The 24,406-nt window shown below is 37.0% G+C and overlaps 1 protein-coding gene across 1 annotated transcript; it reads left to right on the forward strand.

The window, feature by feature from the left end:
• The first annotated feature begins 653 nt into the window (after positions 1–653).
• Positions 654–19,910, forward strand: LOC149790366 (uncharacterized). Its single transcript, XM_089972411.1, has 4 exons — positions 654–992; positions 11,497–11,605; positions 17,160–17,323; positions 17,679–19,910. The coding sequence occupies exons 1-4, from the start codon at positions 944–946 to the stop codon at positions 17,855–17,857; spliced, it is 501 nt and encodes a 166-aa protein (XP_089828537.1). The 5' UTR covers positions 654–943; the 3' UTR covers positions 17,858–19,910.
• The last annotated feature ends 4,496 nt before the right edge of the window (positions 19,911–24,406 follow it).

Genomic DNA, 24,406 nt, shown 5'->3' on the forward strand with positions numbered 1-24,406 from the left:
CAATGAGTTTCAATCATGTCTAAGACCATACAAAATGGATCTGGTTCCCTTGTATCATCAGTTCTGAAGACAAGTCGAGATGTTGACGAAGGTGGAATCATCCACACTTATTTCCAATATGCTTTTGAATCCAGGACACCTTGTGCGTGTGAAAGCACCCTAGGCCTTAACCATGATCACATACACTGCTCTCTGGAAAAGAAGAAGGTATGTGGAAAGACAATGACGAATGAAGACAGTATTAGTATATGGACCGGCAGTGCGAAAAAGCCACTGATCTTGCCAGAATATTCTGTTTTATGTATGTGTATGCCCTTTACAACGAAAACTTAAACCGTATTTTGCGCTCGATCGTTTATAAATATGTGTGAGTACTCGTACTCCTCTGCATAAAGCATGTTTATACGTGTGTGGCCACTTCAGCTTTTGCTTATATATGTGTGAGTACTCCTACACGTGTGTGATAGTTTATAAGTGTGTTTGTGTGCATGTGTATGATTTAATCCCCTTCATTTCCATGTTTCGTGTTTGATAGTATGTGTGTTTATATGTAAAGTGTAAAAAAATTCCGGTTTCACATCTTTTTCGTATTGTAACAGATTTGATTTACGCTCTGGAAATAGTCACCTTTGTTTCAATGTTAAAGGTCTTCTCTGAGACTAACTACATGTACTTCCCGGATTTAACAAAAGCCCTATTTCAAAAGTATATTCCCATCAAGCGGCAGATAGTACGGATCATATGAGATTTATTACATGGTTTAAATGTTATAGTCGGCGAAAGGGTATAATAAGAGCAGAGGAGAAAATAGCGTGGCACAGGAAACGAAGAATCCGTCTATTATTCAGATTACAATTTGAAAGTTTTGGCTTCAGACAAAGTGAAATCTTATACAGGCGAAACATCATAACTGTGCAATTTTTGTATAGTTTTATTAGCCGACATGTCTTTACATTGCATACTTGGACTATTCTTCATTGTATCGCGCATAGGTAAGTCTCTCTCTCTCTCTCTCTCTCTCTCTCTCTCTCTCTCGTATGCACACGCATTATACTTCTTCCTTTTATTCACAGAGAAAATGAAAAGATTCCTCTATTTGTGCTCTTTAGAATTGGCTGCTTGTATGTGAAATTTTGCATTTACAATTTTTGTTTACAGAAGGATACACAAATACTAGATATCAGAGAGTAAAATCTGTACGGTAATTAGAGTGTGTGCGTGGGTGTGGGCCGCACCGGCTGACACCATCGAAGGGGGTAACACCAAAATGACTGTCTATAAAATATTTGAATTTTTGTGCAGGAAGGAGGTTCATTGGGGGTGACACCATGATTTACCACACGTGACTGTCTATAAATTTTTTTTTTATATGTTTGTGCAGGAAGAAGGTCCATGGGGATGACACCATGAGCTACCTCACGCGGTGACACCAACCCTAGTGATACCACTTTGTGTTCTTTGTTTCGTGTTAAAATAATTTTCAGACCTGTTTAAAACATACATCGTTATCTGCAACTATATTGTAAAATCAAACATCTTTTTGGGCATATATATATATATATATATATATATATATATATATAGAGAGAGAGAGAGAGAGAGAGAGAGAGAGAGAGAGAGAGAGATACATAGGTTGATAGATATATATAAAGATATATAAATAGATAGATAGATAGATAGATTGATTGATTGATAGATATATATAAAGATATATAGATAGATAGACTTTCGCCTTCGTTTCTAAATTCATTGTTACGGTCTATTGGAATTACGAATAAATTACAACATTATATTGAATGTCCAATACATGGATTTAGTAGTGTCCGATATATTGATTTGCTAATATTCAATACATAGATTTAGTGACGTCCAATACGTAGATTTATTGATGTCCGATACATAGATTTAACAATGTCCAATACATAGATTTAGTCGTGTCCGATATATTTTTTGTGCTAATATTCAATATATAGATTTAGTGATGTCCGATACATGGATTTAGTAATGTCCAATATATAGATTTAGTAGTGTCCGATGTACTGATTTGCTAATGTTCATTACATAGATTTAGTGATGTCCGATACATAGATTTACTAATGTTCAATGCATAGATTTAATGAAGTCCGATAGATTTGATAATGTCTAATACACAGATATAGTGACGTCCGATACATATATTTGTTAATGTTCAATACGTAGATTTACAGATCAAATACATATATTTAGTGATTTCTAATTCTTGCATTTATTCATGTACAGTACATAGATTTAGTGGTCTCCCATTCATCGATTTACTAATATTCAATACATATATTTATTAATGTTTAATACATAGATTTAGTGATATCCAATTCATACATTTATTCATGTCCGGTACATAGATTTAGTGATATCCAATTCATACATTTATTCATGTCCGGTACATACATTTAGTGATATCCGATGTAATAATATACGTGATATATGAAGTTAATGTGTCATATCATCAGCAACGTGAAAAACAATAGCACTTGAGAGAGTTAAGTGACACGACTCTTGAAATTAAATGAGATTATGCTTTGTCAATAATGAAACAAGATTCCAAATAACCACTTAACACACGATAAGTTCATGGTTAAGGCTGAGGGTTGATAATTGGATTGGAGGTCAAATAAGGTCAACTGCATATCAGTAAATGAAAGACTTTTGTGTTAAGGCAATGACGATTAGTGCCTTGTCTAGAGACATCCACAATAGCCAACCAAGGCTTTTTGTACCGAGACATATGGAACATAGTAACTTGCCCAGAGACAACACACAACAACAAACCTGAGTTATTTTGGGCAAGATTTGAATATGTAACCCACTACTGTGTGAGATCTAGGTTAGCGCGTCCCTTGTAACCTCGCCTCTGACGTGGAGGGATCTGGGAAACTGACCTTGAATGAACACCCAATTTTGCATGAGTGCTAGTTCCTTGAAACGAACATAAGGCTGCAGACAGAAAAGCGAGTGTGTAATCAAATACTTTATCTAAACCCTCCATAGCACAAGCCCCTCTTCCTCTTCCTCGTAGACAAAATACTGCTTTGATTCATCTGTTAAGTGTAACATATATTTTTTGTCCTTATCAGGAATACCACCGAGATTTTAAACAATATCTTAATATTTGTCAGCAGTTGAGGAATGTAATCGATATTCAAAGGAAATCGATAAGAAAATAGGTAGAAATAGCACGAAGAAAACTTTTCGAAAACTGTTGCATGTATGGGGATCAAACTTGATGTGTGCGATAATATCGCTTATGAAAGCACCCACGAAAAGTAAACTGTAGTTGTAAATAGCTAATTTGTTCTTGCAATTGTTGCTATGTTAAGATTTGGTAGTGACGTAGCAATCGCAGAAAACAAAAACGGCAACTGTGGCGGGGTAGTATGTTGCCCTGAGGACGGGTGATAATTGGATAAATGTTCAATTGGGTTTTTGCCCCTAAATTACTGAATTAAATCTTTTGTCGGAGAGAAGTTTCTTGCTACGCCAACGATTTTTGGATTATGTATCGCCGAAGCAGGCTAGACATAACATTTTACAGAATTTAGTGTTCATTCTTAAAAAACCTCAACAATTGCATATATGTATAGGTGTGATAGAAAAGAATCATGTTTAAGTTAACCTAATGTCATAAGTCAGAAATACAGTAAAAGTTCTATTTCGTGCATGTCCTCTCTTGGTACTTTCACGTGTGTAATGTTTGTTTTCTGAATCGCCTATGATACATTGCTAAGCTGTTGGCATAGTTACTTCAGGAACAGACTTACAAACAACTGAGGTCATGCTATTATGTTGCTCACGTAAGGTTGCTTAAACGTATGCCATACGTGGGCAATAAGAACGTTTATTGGGTATATGAACACGCTGAGTAAATAGACACATATACCTTTGATTTGGTGCCCTTTCGAGAAAACTCAGGGCCGTTTTGAATTTTATTTTATTTTGGAGAAACCCCCAACACTTCATCTGATCCACCTGAGCAATCATACATCAACGACGGGTAAGGGGGTTCAAGTTTTAGATGTAAACGTAGACATCAACACACATACAAGCATACAAAAAATGACAATGATTCAAGGTAGACAGCTCTGTATTGTCAGTCTATATCGCCAGTCACTTAGCAGTCTATTATTGTTTCCTCATCGATGCACACTACATTTCTGAGCTAAAGACCATGGATAAACATCAAATTCATAAAACCGTATTTCATTTGACCTTCATCCTGACTATTGGACTATTTTAATATTGTACTGCGAAAGTAGTGCACATACAGTAGTATCACTTGAACATTTGTTTTCACAATAATAAAGATAAACATTGATGTAAAAACATGTATGTACTAAAGCAAACAGGGGGACTGAAGTTGAATTCACCGCAGAAGACCGCTTCACATCGATTGATACATCGACATTAAGTACTAAAAGCGAGTAGTGGTTGAATTATACTGCCCACCAGCACCCCGTTTCGTACTCACTGATCTAGCCACATAAACAAAATACATCGCCAGTTACTTAACAGACTATTGTTTCGTCATCGATGCACACTACATTTCAGAGCTAAAGACAACAGATAAACATAAAATTCATAAAACCATCTTTCCTTTGACCTTCATCCTGACAACTGGACTATTTTAATATTCTACTGCGAAAGTAGTGCACAGAAAGTTGCATCTCGTGAATATTTTGTATTTACAGTAATACAGATAAAGATTTATGTCAACACATTTATGTACTAAAGAGAACAGGTGTTGACGTTGAAAACACCGTTTCTCACTGATTGATTTATCAACATTATGTACTAAAAGCAAGTAGTAGTTGAATGATACTGCCCGCCAACACGAAGTTTCGTACTCATTGGTCTAGCCACATACATATCTTCTTTAGTTACAATGTACACAATGAAAAACTGACAAATGAGTGAAGAGATATCTTTACCGAAATCCTATGGTTTGGCTCAACTCATGCTGTCAAACAGCAATACTTATATATATCATCAAGCCTTCAATTTAAAGTATACATTTTGCTACGGCACACTTTTAGAGTTATATGTTAAAGTGGAAACATAGCGTTATTATTTCAATCTAAATCATTTCATAGCAAACTTCTAAGTGTATGTGTGTGTGTGTGTGTGTGTGTGCGCGCGCGCGTGTGTGTGTAACTGAGAAATACGAGGTACCCAGTTACCCTTTTGATGACCTTAAGTCAAGCTGGCTACACACGATTCAAATGTCATAGTCCTTATTATTATTATTATTATGTTATATTACTATAATTATTATTGTTGTGTTATGACGAGACGGATTTTGAGAAAGAGGGGAATAACATTATACTGTAGAGAGAGAGAGAGAGAGAGAGAGAGAGAGAGAGAGAGGGTGAGGTGGTATTTACAGATGAAAAAGACAGACAAGTTGGACGCAATTTTGCGACATTGTTGGAAAAGGAGAAATTAACATTAGGTTACCCTTTTTAATTTCTTCCGTAGACAAGGGAAATTCTATGCTAGAAATGTTAATTTGCAAATTTGTTTTTCCGTTCATCATTTTCAATGTGGTGAAGTTGACTGCCCATTTATATAGTATCTTGTCTTTGTCAGTAAGCCGTGTATTGTTCTCAGCATTCAGCATTGGAGACGTTATTGGTGGCGCACTTGCAGATCCTAGCCTCCCGCGTCTACCCAGAGTCCCAGTGTGGATTTCGAGCCGGCAGGTCAACTGTAGACATGATCTTCTCACTATGTCAGCTGCATGAGAAGTGTCGCGAGCAGCAGATGCCCCTCTACATTACCTTCATAGACCTGACGAAGGCGTTTGACCTGGTTAGTCGGAGTGGACTCTTCAGATTCCCGCAGACGATCGGCTGCCCCCCCCCCCCCACGTCTGCTTGCTGTCCTCATGTCGTTCCATGAAAACATGCACATCAGTGTGCTTCAGTCGACATCGGAGGCCTTCCCAGTCATCAGCCGAGTGAAACAAGGCTGTGTCCTTGCGCCGACGCTCTTCGCCATCTTCTTCTCTATGCTTCTCCTTACGCATTCAAGGATTGCAGCGAGGGAGTGTACATCCATACCAGGGCTGACGGCAAGCTGTTCAACATCGCCCGTCTCCGTGCTAAGACTAAAGTCACAGAGGTACTCATCCGTGAATTGCTCTTCGCCGACAATGCAGCCTTGACATCACACACGGAAGATGGGCGTGAGCAGCTGGTATGCCGCCTCTTCCACGCTTGTTAGGAATTTGGACTGACCATCAGTTTGAAGAAAACGAACGTCATGGCGCAGGACGCAGACTCCTCTCCATCTGTCACCATCGATTGGTACAACTTGGAAGTTGTCGAAAATTTCACATACCTCGGGTCAAACATCTCCAGCTCACTCTTCATTGATTCTGAGGTGAACGGCAGGATTGCCAAGGCAGCAGCAGTGATGGCCAGACTTAACCAGAGGGTCTGGAACAACCCCAACCTCACAGAGAAGACCAAACTGCGTGTCTACCAAGCCTGCGTGCTCAGCTCACTTCTCTACAGCAGCGAAACATGGACCACTTATGCAAGACACGAGAGGAAACTCAGCAGCTTCCACCTGAGACGTCTGCGGCGCATTCTGCACATCCATTGGCAGAACAAAGTACCCAACACAGAGGTTCTAGAACGCGCCAACATGAACAGCTTGTTCTCCATTCTCAGCGAGAGGCGCCTTCGCTGGCTTGGCCATGTCAAGAGAATGGACCCAGGTCGAATTCCCAAGCACCTGTTATATGAGGAGTTAGAGGTGCACGACCAACTAGACGACCACATCTGTGCTACAGAGATGTTTGCAAGAAGGATATGAAGACGGCAAACATCGTGTCAACGACTGGGAGAGCTGTGCAAACAACCGTTCCAGCTGGCGTCTAGCTGTCAGGCAGGGAGTTCAAAACGCAGAGGAAGACAGAAAAATAAAACAAGCTGAAAAGAGAGCTAGAAAGAAGGATAAAGAAAAGCTTACTTAGGAGCTACGCCATGGTCTCCCGTAGACGGACGGATGCCAAGGACTGGTGATAGTGAGCCATGTATTGTCTTCAAAGCATCTGAGAAGTTATTAATGTCATTCCTTTCTGTGTAGGACTGAATCTCATCAGCCTTCTTCCTCGGCCATGAGTCTTGCAACTCTCTGAGTTTGCAATGAAATACTTAAAATCGTTTTCGATATTCACTGAGTTCGCATGAATTGATCCTAGTTGGCTACACAGTTCTTCGGCAAATGCCTTTTCACATTCTCCTGTTTCAATTTGGAGACATTGAACTTTTTGAGAACTATTGCTTTGCGGTTGCCTGCTAGCCAGAATATGAGTGTTGAGCTTGGAGACTATGAGCCTGTGGATAGTCCTGCATTCTGCGCTTCTGATGGCCTTCATGAATCGGACATTCTGCCTGTAACTTCTCCGGCGATGACGTAGTCAGTGAGATGCCGGTGTTTGGGGCGTGGATGCATTTAAGACATCGTGTTGCGGTTCGGAAGGCGGCAGACTGTGTTGGTGATAAGGGTCGTGTTCAACGCATGTTTTCATCAACAGAAGTTTGTTGATGCATTTTCTAAAGTCATTGATGCGAGTGAAAAATGACCATGTCCGATGATCCGTGTCAACTCTAGCACTGAAGTCATCAAGGATGATGAGCTTGTATGCCTTCGGTACTTCTGCAATAAGAGACTCCAGATCTTCATAACATTTGTGCTTGATTTCATCTGGGTTGGTCATGATGGGTGCATATATAGATGATAGTCGCATATCTTTTTTTCCCAGACAGTGGGAATTTCATTTGATTGGTATATTATTCACGCCCTTTGGAAGATTTTCGAGCTTGCTGACTTGCTGTGATTTGCTGGCAAGGCCAGCATCAGCTTCGTCTCGCTCTTCTTTTCCTCGGCTACTTTAGAAGAAAGTTTTGCCGGTTCCTCATGCGTCTAGTTGTTTGACTCAGGGCTGCTATGCGGATGTTGAATCTGGTCAGTTCTATGCCAAATAGACCTGTTCTTCTCCCTGATTTATCTGCTAATAGACTGTGCGCACATTCCAGGCACCGATGATTTGGTCATCTTTGTTTTCTTGCTAAATTTTCGACCGCTACGTTGCGATCCCCAACAACCGTGATATGCTGACCAGAATTAAGACGAACATGTCAATGTTTAGGGCACCTTTGTTCTAGCCCCTTCCTCGTGATACGGAGGTCAGCAGTTTGATCCTAAAAGGAGCTGCTCAGTTACCCAGGGGTGCTTCGACTTCTACGACTATGTCGGCTAGTGAACGCTCTCCTAAGACCTGAGTCGCCCGTATGCAGGTTCACAGTTACAGTTAGAGGTTTCTCCACACCTGCCGTTTAGTGTGGTGGGAGGGGAAATGATATACAAATACCTTTCACTGAAATAGACCTGAAATGGCTTCCCTCCGGCACATGGTCATACTTTCGATGTTAAACTTTCAAAGTATCCTTTTTAGATCAATTGCCATCACCATTTTCGGTCGATGTACAATATACCACGCAAAGCAAAGTGTCGAGTTAGGTTAGTTAGCATTACATACTAACACATGAAATCCAGTAGATGCCGCTTATAAAATGTATTTTTAATGTAGACATTGTATACCATGCAAAAACTGTATTGTTTACAATGCAATACACGGCACACCATACAAGACACTGATTGGTCACATGGGTTGCCGTGCATTCAGCGATTGGTTGATTTGTCTAACATGGTGTCTGATGAAGGTTATAAATAGGGGAGCGCTGCCAATATTGGTCAGACAACTGACGAGTACAGTCGGCGCCACAATTCAAAGTGATAGAAAAAAAGCAAAGTGTCGAGTTAGTACATTTTGGATCTTTAGAAATAGCGCATTTCACAATATCAAAAAACAAGAATATTATATTTACTCCAAGAAAAATAGATTGTAACAGTTGTCTCCCATCACACCTGACAGCCCCCCACCTCCAGTTTGTTATATTAGAATTATTACATAATCTGCTTGTGAACAATAACTATAGCTCTTATTTATTTATTTATTTTTACAATTCATTAGACATTGTGAATTTGTTCTCAATTTTATGTCGATGATATAAACCCTCTTCCATCGCCCCAACCCTAAGCTTTTGACCTGTTCTAACATAACACTCTCTGTTCCTTTGTATAAATATATGTAGCAGCCTCAAGGACCAAAAATGGCCTTACAACATGATACTTCAAATTGTGCATTTTGTTTTTCAAATTAATGAATGTTTTCATAGTAAAATGAAGAGATTGTATTCCCCCGTTAACATATTCCTTGTGCGGACTGATTCAGCAAACATTGCTGGGGTAGAAAGAGTGTAGGATCTTGACAGAACCGTCCATCACTCTTCAGACTGCAACATCATTAAACAACCAATTTTTATGATTGTGAGATTACTTGAAAATACTTTGCTCTCTATTTTTGTTCATAAATGGATTAAGACGTGAAGTTGGCACGCTTGTAGTCAGTCTCGAGAAAAGGGAATTTGATACGCTGCATAGGCTTTTTTCGAATTTAAACTTCTTATCAGTTTTTACAATTCTTCGTGGTTAATTTGATTAAATTCCAAATTTGTATCCATGTTACTGTTGTCCTTTACAGAACTGATACACTTTTGGTTGCAAGGGTAAAAATTAACATCCGTTACAATGTCTTATGCCACAGTTATATAAATGTTGGGAAGATTTCACATATTGTCCGGTCATTGTTTATAATTTTGTACCTTCAGTAAGAATGGTCTTTTCTTGACCATCGGAACATTTATTAGAAATATATTGTGTAATAGTTGACAAGACATTCCTATATTAAGTACTCCTGCACATGTTTCTAGAAGGTATGCTCTCAGAGACCTATTATTGTATCTTTGTACCTATTTCTCCTATAGTTTTCCCAGTTCTTTGCATGATTTGTATAGAGTGTATCTTGTAAACCTCTTCTTTGCACGTATAGCTTTCCTTAGTTCTCTATTCATATAAGGTAATGCATTTTTGGTGGGTATGCAAGTTTTGTTGGAGCGTGTTTTTCTATGATATTTACAGAACTTTTCAAAATTAAAGAAGCCAGCGTTGACACAGGTTTTTTTTTTCTTTCTGGATGCAGAATGCAGTGTCTCTAAAATGAGCAAAAACCGTAAAATGATAATCACTATTATCATTACGTATATTTAAATTATTGATACATTAACTTTGTTTATTTGTAAGTATAAGATCAATGCAGGATATACTACATTCATTCTTAAAACATGTAGGTTCTCTGATTAAGTATGTGAGATTACAAATATCACCTATATCACATGGGCATAAAGAACTGGAAAGGATATGCATATCAAAACGTAGGTAACCAATGAAAATAACTTTGTCTTTCGTCAATGGATTCCAAAAGATTTTCAGAAAATAGCTTTACATCATTGATAGGGGCTTATATACATTATTGATAGGGGCCTATACAATTCATACGTAATCTGCTTAGATGTTATTTATTTCATCTTGTGAAACGCTATATATGAAAGAATAGATGACATTGTCCTGCCGTCATTGGCAGTACAAGGCCTCAAGTTTGTACACATCAACGTGAAAAAAGACTGTCACTAAAAGAAGAATCAAATTTGTCCCGATTTAACAAGGAAATAAATAGTTGTGTCGACTAGAACTTAACGTATTTCTGTAAACTTGTATCTTACACCATTTATGTTTAAATGGACAACAGTAAAAATCTTTCGGGGTGTTTTTCCAGTTGTGACTTATACCCACGAAAGAAATCATGTTCCTTGGTTGGGACTGATTCTGGAAGTACGGCATGCTGCATCTGATCGGTAAGGGTATACTACTTGCCTTGGTATTGTTGCAACCAACGTGTAAGACACGTCATCCTCCTCAACAAAGGACTCCGTAAAAGCTGTTTGTATATTGGCACAGTTAGTTGGACAGAGTAAAGAATCATCATTCGTTCTAAGTATGTTGTATTGCCAATTTTCCAATAAAGCAGAACACGGGTATCTGCTCGGGGTATACCATGTCTAAATAAATGACTATTAAACATGGGGTTTCGTATAATGTGCCGTTATGGGTTATCCGGAAATATTTGATGTTTCTCAACCGGAAGTATCTACGTATATGATCACCGCGCACTCATCTTGCATGGAAAAAACCAAACTCCATCTTGAATTCACTTACAAAAAGTCACATTGCCGTAATGAAGACAAACGTAACTTCGACCGAGATAGTAATAATTTTTGTCTTTAGTCATGATAAAAGTGTTCACCAATGAGTAATGGATTTGATAGAAAGTCAATTGTCCCCTTGTTTTTCTGAAATAAATTTGGGGAAAAACACGCCATTTCAATGGGTAGCTTTATTTCATTCATTTATGTTGGTCTTCTAGTAAATTTCCGAATTAATACTGGAATCGATCCTTCGTGAATACTAATAGAAATGTATTTTATTTGTCAGGCTATGCTTTAGGTGAGACTTGTTACTACTCCAGCAGCAGGTCCATCCTGGATTACAAGGAATGTGCCTACGGCTGTTGTGGAGATTACTACAGTCAATATTGCTGTGTGTAAGTTCATAAATGTTCCGCCTCTATTTTTGTCTCTTGTTTGACATCCTTTCATCTGTCAGTCAGTCTTTCTGTTGTTTTCTCACCATACCACAAGCAGTATCACCACAACACGCAGGGTTCACCTAGTGTTACAACGTAAGACACGTGTACCCGATATTTTTGTTCATGGGGGTGATAGGTCTTACAGCCTAAATAACGGTGTTGTGCAGCGTGTTTTGATGTCGACTAACAGTGTAACGAAAGTCAAATTTTCAGGACTATCACACACAACTGGCAACCAATAAAGAAAGTTATAATGTTTTTGTTATACCTTACTTATCCTGATATATTTTCTCTAATAAATTTAAATTCTCACAAAAGAAATGGACCTGTTCTCAAGTTTCGTTGGCTTACATTTCATTTGGCTGGAAAGCGACGAAGCTGGGAATCCCGAAATCGGGTTAAATTGAAATATTATTCTTAAACGAAACGAATAAAATTATATTATCCATATTGGAACTGTAAGCAACGTTTCGTTTTGTTCAAGAAACATATCCCCCACATGAACCAAATTAAACATACTTCGGCATACTTCGACTACCGTCGCGTTGCAACAAATTCAAATGTATGTTAACGGAACATGAAAATGCGTCAATTTGCTAGTGTCACATTTTTATTCCGCCCGGATAAAGATAGCACAGTAAGTATATTAATTACACATAAATTAGTGGAAGAATGTCGATATAGGCTGCCAAGTGTTTGAGATATTTCTGAAACTTTGACTACTTATTTCTATGTCAACCAACATCGAAACACGTTATACAATACCGTTATTCTGATAGTAAGACATACCACTTAAACAAAAACAAAATTTGCTATGTCTTACATTGTATGACTAAGGGCTCACCTAGACTTACGCTGCTACTGGTAACATAACTAGCAGTACGAACAAAATCATTGGTGACACTATCACTGTCTACATGAACCACCTTTACTGATATACTAGCAAATCATGAAAGCTACAAATACAAAGACACTATCTGATTTACTCGTATCATGTAAATTACCATGACAATACCATAACAAGAATGATTGAAGCACTGAACCTATACAAACTACAACATCATATATCCCCCACCGTCACCACCAATACCACTACTACTGCTACTACTAACAACAACAACAACAAAATCTGATACAGACGTCAGATTCCAATTCCACAGCTAGTTCCGTTGTAAGCACTTGACGACTATCACTGGTTATCTACTCACTGGATTATTTACCTACTCACTGAGTTATCTACCTACTCACTGTGTTATCAAGATACTCGCTGGGTTATCTGCCTACTCACTGTGTTATCTACCTAGTCACTGTGTTATCTACATACTCACAAAGCTATTTACCTACTTCTACCTCTATATTACCTCTTCTCCACGTTCCATGGTATGGTAGTGTTATGCAATGCTAAAACAGAACACCGTAAGGCTGACAAGATTTGGCTTACAACCAAATTCACTATTCATAAGCAGATATATGAAGCTGCTAATAAGAATGTCACAAACATAGTTCTAGCAGCTAAATCAGTCTCATAAAGCACGAAGATCACTGAAACTTCAAGCTGCAAAGAGCTGTTCGAGATTACGAAAAAGCAAATATCAAGGAACAATGTACACCAATTCCAACGACCTTCTCTCGAGTCGACCTTCCGGACCTGTTTGCAGATTTCTTCAGGAATAAAGTTCAGTCCATTAGAGCTTGACAACACATTTTCAATTGATTCATTGTTACCACACAGATGTGATACAGAATATCAACAGCAGCCTTTAATAACTTTTAACCTGTCTCTATGGATGTGGTAAACACAATTGTGATGAAAAGCGTCCCAGAGTCATGTGAACTCTTTTCGATTCCGACATCACTGTTGCTTGAGTGCTTAGATTCAATATTACATTCACTAACAATATTATCAATACTTCTCTCGCATCCGCCTGAATTCCCATCAGATTTCAAAACTATCATTTTGAAACATCTGTTGAAGAAACCGACTCTTGATCATAAAATTCAAAGAACTACCGACCAGTCTCTAACCTCCTATTCATGTCAAAAATCTAAGAAAAGGTTGTTTTATCCTTGTATCTCATCTGAATTCCAATTGAAAAGGTTGTTTTATCCTTGTATCTCATCTGAATTCCAATTGAAAAGGTTGTTTTATCCTTGTATCTCATCTGAATTCCAATAGAAAAGGTTGTTTTATCCTTGTATCTCATCTGAATTCCAGTAGTCTCTTTAACAATGTACAGTCTGCATATCGCCCTCGCTATAATACTGAAACTGTCATTCCGAGAGTAGTTAACCACCTTCTTTCTGATTTGGAGAGTGTGGAGGTTACAGTCCTCACAATCCTGGACTTGTCTGAGGCGTTTGGCACAATTAATCATGATATAATACTTCGCCGTCTCCAGCAAGTGTTTTGTATTTATGATTTAGCCTTACTATGGCTGAAGTATTACGTAGTCAACATGACACAAATTGTGTTCGTAAATGGAAAACATTCCAGTCCAGTTCATCTGTATTTCTGTGTTCCACAATTCTCTGTTTTCGGCCCCGTTCTCTTCATTTTATACACTCAGTCGTTCTCAAGTGTCATAGATCGACGTCTGATGTCTCACCAGCTGTACGCTGATGACACTCAAATATGCAAATATAGTTGTCCACCTGAAAGTTGAAGGCTTCCGTAGAGGTGTGTGTGTGTGTGTGTGTGTGTGTGTGTGTGTGATTGGATTTTTACCGTAGCTTTAAAAAAATTTCATTCATATCGCTACGATGTCTGCAGTGAGGCAGTTTATAGTGATGTCTAGCACTAGTGCATTATGCCGCAGACATGTAGGAATATGTCCCGGACAGTCACATTATTCTGACACCAGGCCGACCAGTCCTAACACTAACCTCTTAATGCCGAGTGTCAAGCGAGGCAGCTGTTACTACCATTTGTATGTCGTTTATATGACTGTCTGGGTTCGAACCCCCAACCTCCCGCAAACGAGGAGGACGCTCTAACCACTAGGCCACCGGAGCGGCCTCGTAGAGAGGTGCTTTTCCGATATGAGTCATGGATGGCATATAACAAGCTGCTATTGAATGATGATAAAACTGAAGCCGTCCTGATTACTACGCAGACTCTCATTCACATCCTTTACCCCAAGAAATACGTATCAACAATACCAACATTATTCACATAGTGAGTAAGAAACCTAGGTGTCATTCTCATCAGTACTCTCCTTACACCAACATATCATGAACATATGCATGGCTGCATATAAGAAACTAAGACGAATCAGCTCCATTCGCAATTTTCTTTCAGTTGATGCCACAATAACATCTGTTTGATCCTTAGCATATTCCAGACTGGACTATTTTGATTCATTTCTATCTGGTTCGTCTCAGTTACTACAAGAGAAACTTCAATAAGTTAAAAATACGGCTGCTCGGATCATCTTTACAGTACGAAGAACGGAACACACCTTCCCCACTACCTCGTTATGTAGCCTTCGCTGGCCACGCGTTAGATCCAAAATCAGACATAAAATCTATTCACTCCGCTACATTTCGTTGCCTGGCTTCATTCTAATATGTCTATCTTACCTCACCCATACGTATAGCCCATCTAGGAACATACGCTGCTCCTCCTTCGCCCGTATTCTCATTGTTCCCATTGTTTAAATGAAGTCAACGTGACAACCTTCTTTTGCGTAGAAGGGCCGAGATACGTGGAACGAATTGTCGATTGATCTTAGAAACAATGACACTGTGATCTCATTAAAGCGTGATATAAAATCTCACCTATTTCTTCTACAAGAACAGACTTAAAGACCTTATAATGTTTACTTCTTTAATTATTGTCAACATGTTTGTGACTTGTAATGTTGTGGTGTTTTCTTTTGTAATCTTGTCATTGCATCTGTTTTTATGTGTTATATAATGTTGTAAAGCGCTTAGAGCTTCTAAAGACTAAGATCTGTACTAAGTGAATATTATCGTCATCATTATTATCATCATCATTATTATTATTATTATTATTTACGAATCCTCAAATTCAATCGATTTACCAGCTTTTGCCTGTTAGTTGCCATGATAATGAGTACCTGTGTTAACCTTGATTCTGGCCATTGTTTAATTGATAATAATGTAAGTTGTAAAAAGCTGCTATTAAAGCAGTTGCAGTGGTAGTAATCATTATAGTTATAGTAATAGTGTTTGTAGTTGTAGTAGCTGTAGCAGCAGCTATCAAGATGTTATCGAAATTCATTTCTTGAAAGTAGAAATAAATATATAGTGAAACAATTCTAAAATGTAAATTACAAGATTAGATTTTCGTAAATAATTAGTGATTCTGACTTTATCTAATTACTAGAGTATACTTTCAAGTACAGACAGTAATTCTAACCTGATAAAATTACTAGACTAGACTTTCAGTGATTCTGACTTGAACATAGTATTAGACCAGACTTAAACGTACAATCAGTGATTCTGACATGACCATATTACTAGGCCAGACTTTCACGTACAATCAGTGATTTTGACATGACCATATTGCTAGACCAGTCTTTCACGTCAGTCAGTGATTTCTGACTTGACCATATTGCTAGACCAGACTTTCACATACAATCAGTGATTCCTTCATGGCCATATTACTAGACCAGACTTTCACGTACATTCAGTGATTTCTGACTTGACCATATGGCTTGACCAGACTTTCACGTACAATCAGTGAATCTGACATGACTATATTACTAGACCAGACTTTCACGTACAATCAGTGATTCTGACATGGCTATATTATTAAATCAAACCTTCACGTATAAAAAGTGATTCAGACTTGACAATATTATTGTACCAGACTTTCACGTACAGTCAGTGATTTATGACTTGACCATATTTCTAGACCAGACTTTCACGTACAATCAGTGATTGTGACATGACCGTATTGCTAGACCAGACTTTCATGTCAATCAGTGATTCTGACTTGACCATATTATTAGACCAGACTTTCATGTACAATCAGTGATATCTGACTTGGCCATATTGCTTGACCAGGCTTTCATGTATAATCAGTGATTCTGACATGACTATATTACTAGACCAGACTGGCACGTATAATCAGTGAAACTGACTAGATCATAGTATTAGACCAGATTTTTACGTACAATCACCAATTTCAGACTTGACCATATTGCTTGACCATTCTTTCACGTACAATCAGTGATTCTGACTTGACCATATTTTTAGACCAGACTTTCACATACAACAGTGATTCTGACTTGACCATATTGTTCGATCAAACCTTCAAGCATAAACAGTGATTCTGACTTGACCATATTTCTAGACCAGACTTTCACGAACAAACAGTAATTATAACCCTGATCATATTGCTAGTCCAGACTTTTACTTACAAACAATAATTCTGAATTGACCATATTGCTAGACCAGACCTTCACGTACAACCATTGATTCTGACTTGACCAAGTATAGGACTTAAATAATCATATTTTCACGAATTCTCTTTCTCTGATAGCAATGTTGGGGGTATTGTTGGCGGGGTGATTGGTTTCCTAGTTATTGTCGGAATCATCAGCATGATCATCAGCTGCTTACGCTGTGCATGTTGCCAGACTACCAGACAGAGATTTGTTGGTACCGTGTTCCGATCCAATCCCAATCCTACAGTCACAACTATAGGTAAGCAGCAGAAAATAATGTTTACCACCCAAAGGTGTAAGACTGAAAACTTAAACGAAAAAAATATCGGCACGCATTGCAGATCCCTTCATGACATAATCACAAAGAATGATATAAATTTATATATATATATATATATATATATATATATATATATATATATATATATATATAGAGAGAGAGAGAGAGAGAGAGAGAGAGAGAGAGAGAGATTATTTTCAGGAAACACTTCTTTTAATATTAGACAAAACAGTATCAAATTGAAAATATTGTAAATTATATTAATGTGAATTAGTTCTTGTCGGAATTAATATTTATTATTATCATTATTATTATTATTATTATTATTATTTAGCTGTCCAACAACCGGGTTATGTCCAACCGTATGTGATACAGAACGCTGGCTACCAGTCCGTACAGACACAGGCTCCAGCAGGAAATGCTGTTTACGTACAAGGCGATGTGAAAGCCGGATATCCAACTGGTCCTGCCACTTTTCAAGCTGCGCAGGCACCCCCTCCATATATGTCATAATATTCGCAGTTCAAACCGGAGCAAAAAAGCTGAGAATATTTATGTAGCGTTTCTATTCCTTGTAGCAAAACCGAAGTATAGAGAATCGCCTTAATTCTTAAAAAAAATCTTTCTTTTTTTTGAAAAAATTTCCAATATGTAATTAAATGTTATATCGTTTCAAACTTAAGTATATATCATTAAGTGGCGTGGAACTAATAACAAAATTGGAAAACCTAATCAAAAGCTAAACGGCAATAGATAATTTTCGTTTCAAGCAATGAGCCAGAAATATCTATGTATAGAGTGTTTATAGACTTTACCCAGACTTTTGACTCTAACAATCATGTACAATTACTAAACTGCTTAGCCACCAAAGAAAAGTTGGACTGTAGTGAATGTTTCATCTGTAATATTTGTGAGCACCATAGTGCATGTTTCAAATGTAACATTGATAGCAGACAAGGCTATGTATTAAGTCCACTTCTTTTCAATTTATTTATAAATGATTTGTTATCTGATCTTTGACTAAATTGACCAGATTGTATCATATCACACAAAAAATAGCTCATATGATTCTTCCGTTTTCTGATGTTGACGTTTACATATTGGGCCGATATATTTTCTGATGATGCTGTTTACAACTTGGGCCGATATGTTTTCTGATGTTGAAGTTTGCAAATTCGGCCGTTATATCACTGATTAATAATGTCGAGATATGTGACAATTATTTTATTCAGAAATAGGACATTTACGACGAGTAAGGAAAATTAGTATTATAAACATAAATTATTATAAACTTGGACGAGTCAAAGCCGTACCTGGCTATAAATACATGGGACTATAAAGCGAAGGAAGAACTTAGCATTCAAATAAGTTTGACATATTATCTGTAATACTGATCCCACCCATCTTCAACTTTGCGCTGAAATTTGGAAATTTAGGGATAAGAATATTCACTTACATTTCACAAGGTACATGATAGATTTTATACTAGATTTATGATCCCTTTGAGATGAACATACACCCTTTTGCCGCTAGAGAGTGTGGAAAAATACTTTTGTGTTTTACTTGTTCTAAATGTATTAAGTAATATATTTGGATGCTCATTATGCATAACAATTTATATACATGTCAATAATATATTATGCTGAAAAATCGAGATGAGTCAGGTAAAATTACGTATAACGAAAGATTAAAACACTTATCGAATTGGTACTTTTTGGTACGCACGCTTTGTAGGAGATGAAAGCGTATTTTTACGCAGCTTCAGACAACGTCTTATAGACATTTTAATTCAGAAGTGGAATTCAGCATTAAACAAATATCATAAAAACAGCGCTATCGTAAACTTTAAACACCTTTTATACTTAATTTTACATAGCAACATTGGTTTACCTACTTGTTAATTAAATGCATTAGTCAGATTCCTATGTCACGCCCATGCTTTACCTGTAAAGGACAACATAACGGCATTCATCCTAATTAGGTATACTTGTGTGACAAGAACCCAATAGAAAATGAATATCCTTTCGTTTAACAATGTCCATTGTCATACATATCTTTGAGACAGGTTTATACCCGAGATTTGTTAGCAAGACTCGCCCAATGTATGAATGTCTCTTATTATTTCATAAAGTCTAAAAAACCAGTCGTAATTTATCAGCTTTCACAATGTCTTTTCAGCATTCCATAAAAAGAGCAAATTGGCATGTAACTATATTAATAACATGGTTAAATAGGTGTTGTTTTTATTTCCTTATGTTTTTCCACCCATAATCAATTTGAATTATTGGATGTTGTGCCCGTTTCGTCGTAGGACATATTTCAAATATATATGCTTTATTACTTTTGTTACTCTTGGTTAAAGGAAAAAAGTAAATTTGTCAGAAAAGGATGAAAGAAATTGCACAAGACCTCGACAAAGGTTTCATCATCGGTGCCATTTCAAATTTTATTTTTATCCTCAAAGACTGGTTTCTGAATTATTTTTGGTGTATCTTCTTTAGAGCAATATATTTTTCTTGACGTCAGTCAAATTTGAAAGATCTTGTAATAAAATATTTTTACTTTATCAGTGTCAGCAGACGTATATTCGAAATATACCCTTCATTTTAGAGTGGAACTGTCATTCTTTTTCATGCACGTACGCTTAACACATAGTTGCATACATGTACTCCTTAACACACACAAGTTCTTAACACACAGTTTTACACATGTACTCCTTAACATAGTTTCACACATGTACTTCTTAACACAGTTTTACACATGTACTCCTTAACACAGTTTTACACATGTACTCCTTAACACAGTTTCACACATGTACTCCTTAACACACACAAGTTCTTAACACACAGTTTCACACATGTACTCCTTAACACAGTTTTACACATGTACTCCTTAAAACAGTTTCACACATGTACTCCTTAACATAGTTTCACACATGTACTCCTTAACACAGTTTTACACATGTACTCCTTAACACAGTTTCACACATGTACTCCTTAACACACACAAGTTCTTAACACACAGTTTCACACATGTACTCCTTAACATAGTTTCACACATATACTCCTTAACACAGTTTTGCACATGTACTCCTTAACACAGTTTCACACATTTACTCCTTAACACAGTTTCACACATGTACTCCTTAACACAGTTTCACACATGTACTCCTTAACACAGTTTCACACATGTACTACTTAACACAGTTTTACACATGTACGCCTTAACACAGTTTCACACATGTACTCCTTAACACAGTTTCACACATGTACTCTTTAACACAGTTTCACACATGTACTCCTTAACACACACAAGTTCTTAACACACAGTTTCACACATGTACTCCTTAACACAGTTTTACACATGTACTCCTTAACACAGTTTTACACATGTACTCCTTAACACAGTTTCATACATGTACTCCTTAACACAGTTTCACACATGTACTCCTTAACACAGTTTCACACATGTACTCCTTAACACAGTTTTACACATGTACTCCTTAACACAGTTTTACACATGTACTCCTTAACACAGTTTTACACATGTACTCCTTAACACACACAAGTTCTTAACACACAGTTTCACACATGTACTCCTTAACATAGTTTCACACATGTACTCCTTAACACAGTTTCACACATGTACTCCTTAACACACACAAGTTCTTAACACACAGTTTCACACATGTACTCCTTAACACAGTTTCACACATGTACTCCTTAACACAGTTTCACACATGTACTCCTTAACACACACAAGTTCTTAACACACAGTTTCACACATGTACTCCTTAACACAGTTTCACACATGTACTCCTTAACACAGTTTCACACATGTACTCCTTAACACACACAAGTTCTTAACACACAGTTTCACACATGTACTCCTTAACACAGTTTCACACATGTACTCCTTAACACACACAAGTTCTTAACACACAGTTTCACACATGTACTCCTTAACACAGTTTCACACATGTACTCCTTAACATTTCAAAACATACATTACATATATCATTAATTTACATCACATGCTCAGAATTTTGAAATTCCTTCATATTTTTAAAATCACTATCACTATCTCACATATGAACAGGGAAAATATAACGATATAAACAGACGAAATGAATGAATGTCAGAAATGAAAGAGTCGTGATTAAAATGGATATGTGGGTTGTCATAAGTCTTTAATACATACATACATACATACATACATACATACTGACAGATAGAACGAAATAGTGGCAAATAGAAAGAAATAAAATCGTAAAGACTACACATCCAACCAACGCAAGGAAGACTTATTTGACACCACAGAGACTATTTTGCAAATTATTACTTACTTTTTGCTTATGTTCATGTTATATGCATTTATGAAAAGTTGTTCTGAATCGTATTATTAATGCAGTAACAACATCAGCAACAATGCAAAACGAGAAAAGATATTTTATAAAGCCTTCATTCATGAATATACCATGAATACTGTCGAAAGGAAACGTCTTTATCTACCAGAGAATGCCATCGAAAATAGGTGTTTATATGCCAGAGAATAATCTCTAAAGTGTTTACGTACTAAATAATTATTTTTAAATTAAATATTTTTATATACCAGAGAATAATGTCGGAAGTAGTAATTAGTGGCGATTAAGATAAATAAGCAGAGTTAGTATTACGTCATAGCCTAACATGTGGTGTCGATATAGAGCCAAACGAAATTAAATTAACATCAATTTATCGAAATCAACATTTTTTGATAAGGCCGATAACTGAAATATTAAATATCAAGAGGGAGGATTCGGTCTAGTCCGTTCTGCTTCATTTACATATATTCAGACAGTAAGCACTAACTCATTTACAAGACTGGTGTAGTACAATGTCATTTTGCCCTTGACAGACACTGCGTTTCTGAGCGAAAGAAAATACATAGCCACAATTTTAACAAAACACCTTACTATTTTGTCATAATTTCTATAGAACTCACTTCCAAGACAAGTCATTAAATGTTCTACTAGGAATCCAAGACTAAGATGATCTGGGGTTTGATGGGATAACCTTTGAGTCCTCAACAGAGGTCTAAAAACGAATCAGGTAAGCGTCTGTGACACTCTGACATGACAGTGACTGCCTGTCACTAATGTTGTCTGAACAAATCATCTACCCTGGCGTTCCCTATTTTATTTCTCCCACTCCATCGTGTCCTCTGACTTAGTTTTCCATACCAATTTACGCTCATTGTGTTTACGTGGTCTAGACGACGATTAAGTGTTAGAATGGTGAAAGCATCGGTTTATTTGTGTGCGTGTGTCTGTGTCTGTGTGTGTGTGCGTGTGTGTGATTTTGATTTCTAACGTACCTTTACAAATGTTTCAGTCATATTGCTGTGACAGTTTAAAGTGATGTCAAGCAATGGGGCATGATGCCGCGCCTTATTCGTGGGAAGCATGGATGTGAAGAAAAAATCCCTTAACTTCAATTGCGCAGACTTAAACGAAACCATCCTGTTACAAAAATACCTCAAAGATTGACAGACAAAGAATGAAAGAGCATATGAACATAAAATTTGTCTTTAAGAAAAACGAAATTAATACCGTAGTTTCTAAATCAATATATTTTAATAAGTTCCAATAGCCGAAACATTAACTATGAAGAGGAGGAAAATGCATATTCACTTCCTCTTGATTAACATATATTCAAACATAAAATAACAAACCTATTGACATGGCTGACATAGTAGAGTGTCATTTGCCATCGATCGATACTATACTTCTGTGCTATAAAAATACATAGCCATAATGTGAATTAAACCCCCAATAATCCTAAACAAATCCAAAACTATATAGTATTCAAATGAATTTGAGCGCTGTTTTGAATGAGTTCCAATATTGAAAATGCTGTTGTACTAATAGTCTTTAATAGTGCTGATGTGTTAACAGTCTGGATATATCACAATGATTTAATCCAAAGAATCACTAAATGAATTCACGATAATAACAAATTAGTGATTTAGTCCGAAATTATTAATGAACACATAGTAATTCCAGCGAATAACTTTTAAAAAAATCCTCAAATTAAATATGTACACAATTAAAACATATTCCTCTAAAGACTTATACTAAAATAGGAATAGAGAATTTCTGTTTACATATCCCTTATATAAAAAACTGACACAATAACAGAATGAAGATGAGGGTCACTTTTCCATCAGATTCCTAAGCAAGACTCTTTCTAGAACTTCTAAGGTCAAAAGGCCACATAAACATGTTTAATTCTAAGTAATCATCATCTTAAAATATAATCTAAAATCATGGACAAGAATTGCATCTGTAATAGGTTTGTTTATAATAGTGGGTCATAAAATGTTCCGTGTGCCATAAAGCAGCAACAGTACCGTAGGGTCATCTAACAAGTGACCCTTTCCTAGAGTCAATAGGTGTGACAGACCACGGGCATAAAAGTCTTCATGTATAGATACAAGAAATGTTAAAACCTGATCAGTTGAAAAGTGTCTTTGGATAAAAACAAATGTGACAAATTATACAAGTCCTTCACATGTTTTATATTATGCCACAATTTCCATGGACAGTTTCACTGTTCAGTCAGATTCATACAAACAGTTTCTTCATCATCCTCTGTGTGTGTGTGTGTGTGTTTAGTTTAAAATAATATTTTTATGCTCATACGCGGCCTAACTTAAGGCCACTTCCACCATTGATTGGAAATTATTTGCAACCATGGTAGAGACAACAAGCGAAAGAAACGGAAAATTGTCGAAGCTACCACCTCTTTCGCCTACTTCAAATACAGAAGAAGATGCAGGTGTCAAAATAGTAATGGTAAGGGAAAAAAAAAGGCCACCGGGAGAAGGAACTCAAGACTCTGGAGGTTCACTTGCGAATCCGAGACGATGAAAGGCTGCATCAGCGAGCCAAAGCGCAACTGCTGAAGGGACTGAAACTACCCCTAAAAGAAGAAAAAGACGATCCCGAGAAAACCTGTGGAAAAGGAGGGTGAGCCATCAACAGCCCGACGTGCAGAAAGTGAAAGAGAGGTAAATAAATCA

The sequence above is a fragment of the Sinohyriopsis cumingii genome, chromosome 10 (genome assembly GCF_028554795.1).
Source record: "Sinohyriopsis cumingii isolate HCF-2022 chromosome 10, ASM2855479v2, whole genome shotgun sequence".
NCBI lineage: Eukaryota > Metazoa > Mollusca > Bivalvia > Unionida > Unionidae > Sinohyriopsis > Sinohyriopsis cumingii.

Bases quoted from the DNA above. Each gene is read 5' to 3' on its own strand.
- LOC149790366 (XM_089972411.1), top strand. From the start codon at position 944: ATGTCTTTACATTGCATACTTGGACTATTCTTCATTGTATCGCGCATA. The intron at 11,606-17,159 runs GTAAGTTCATAA...TTTCTCTGATAG, and splicing joins TACAGTCAATATTGCTGTGT to CAATGTTGGGGGTATTGTTG. The intron at 17,324-17,678 runs GTAAGCAGCAGA...ATTATTATTTAG, and splicing joins TCCTACAGTCACAACTATAG to CTGTCCAACAACCGGGTTAT.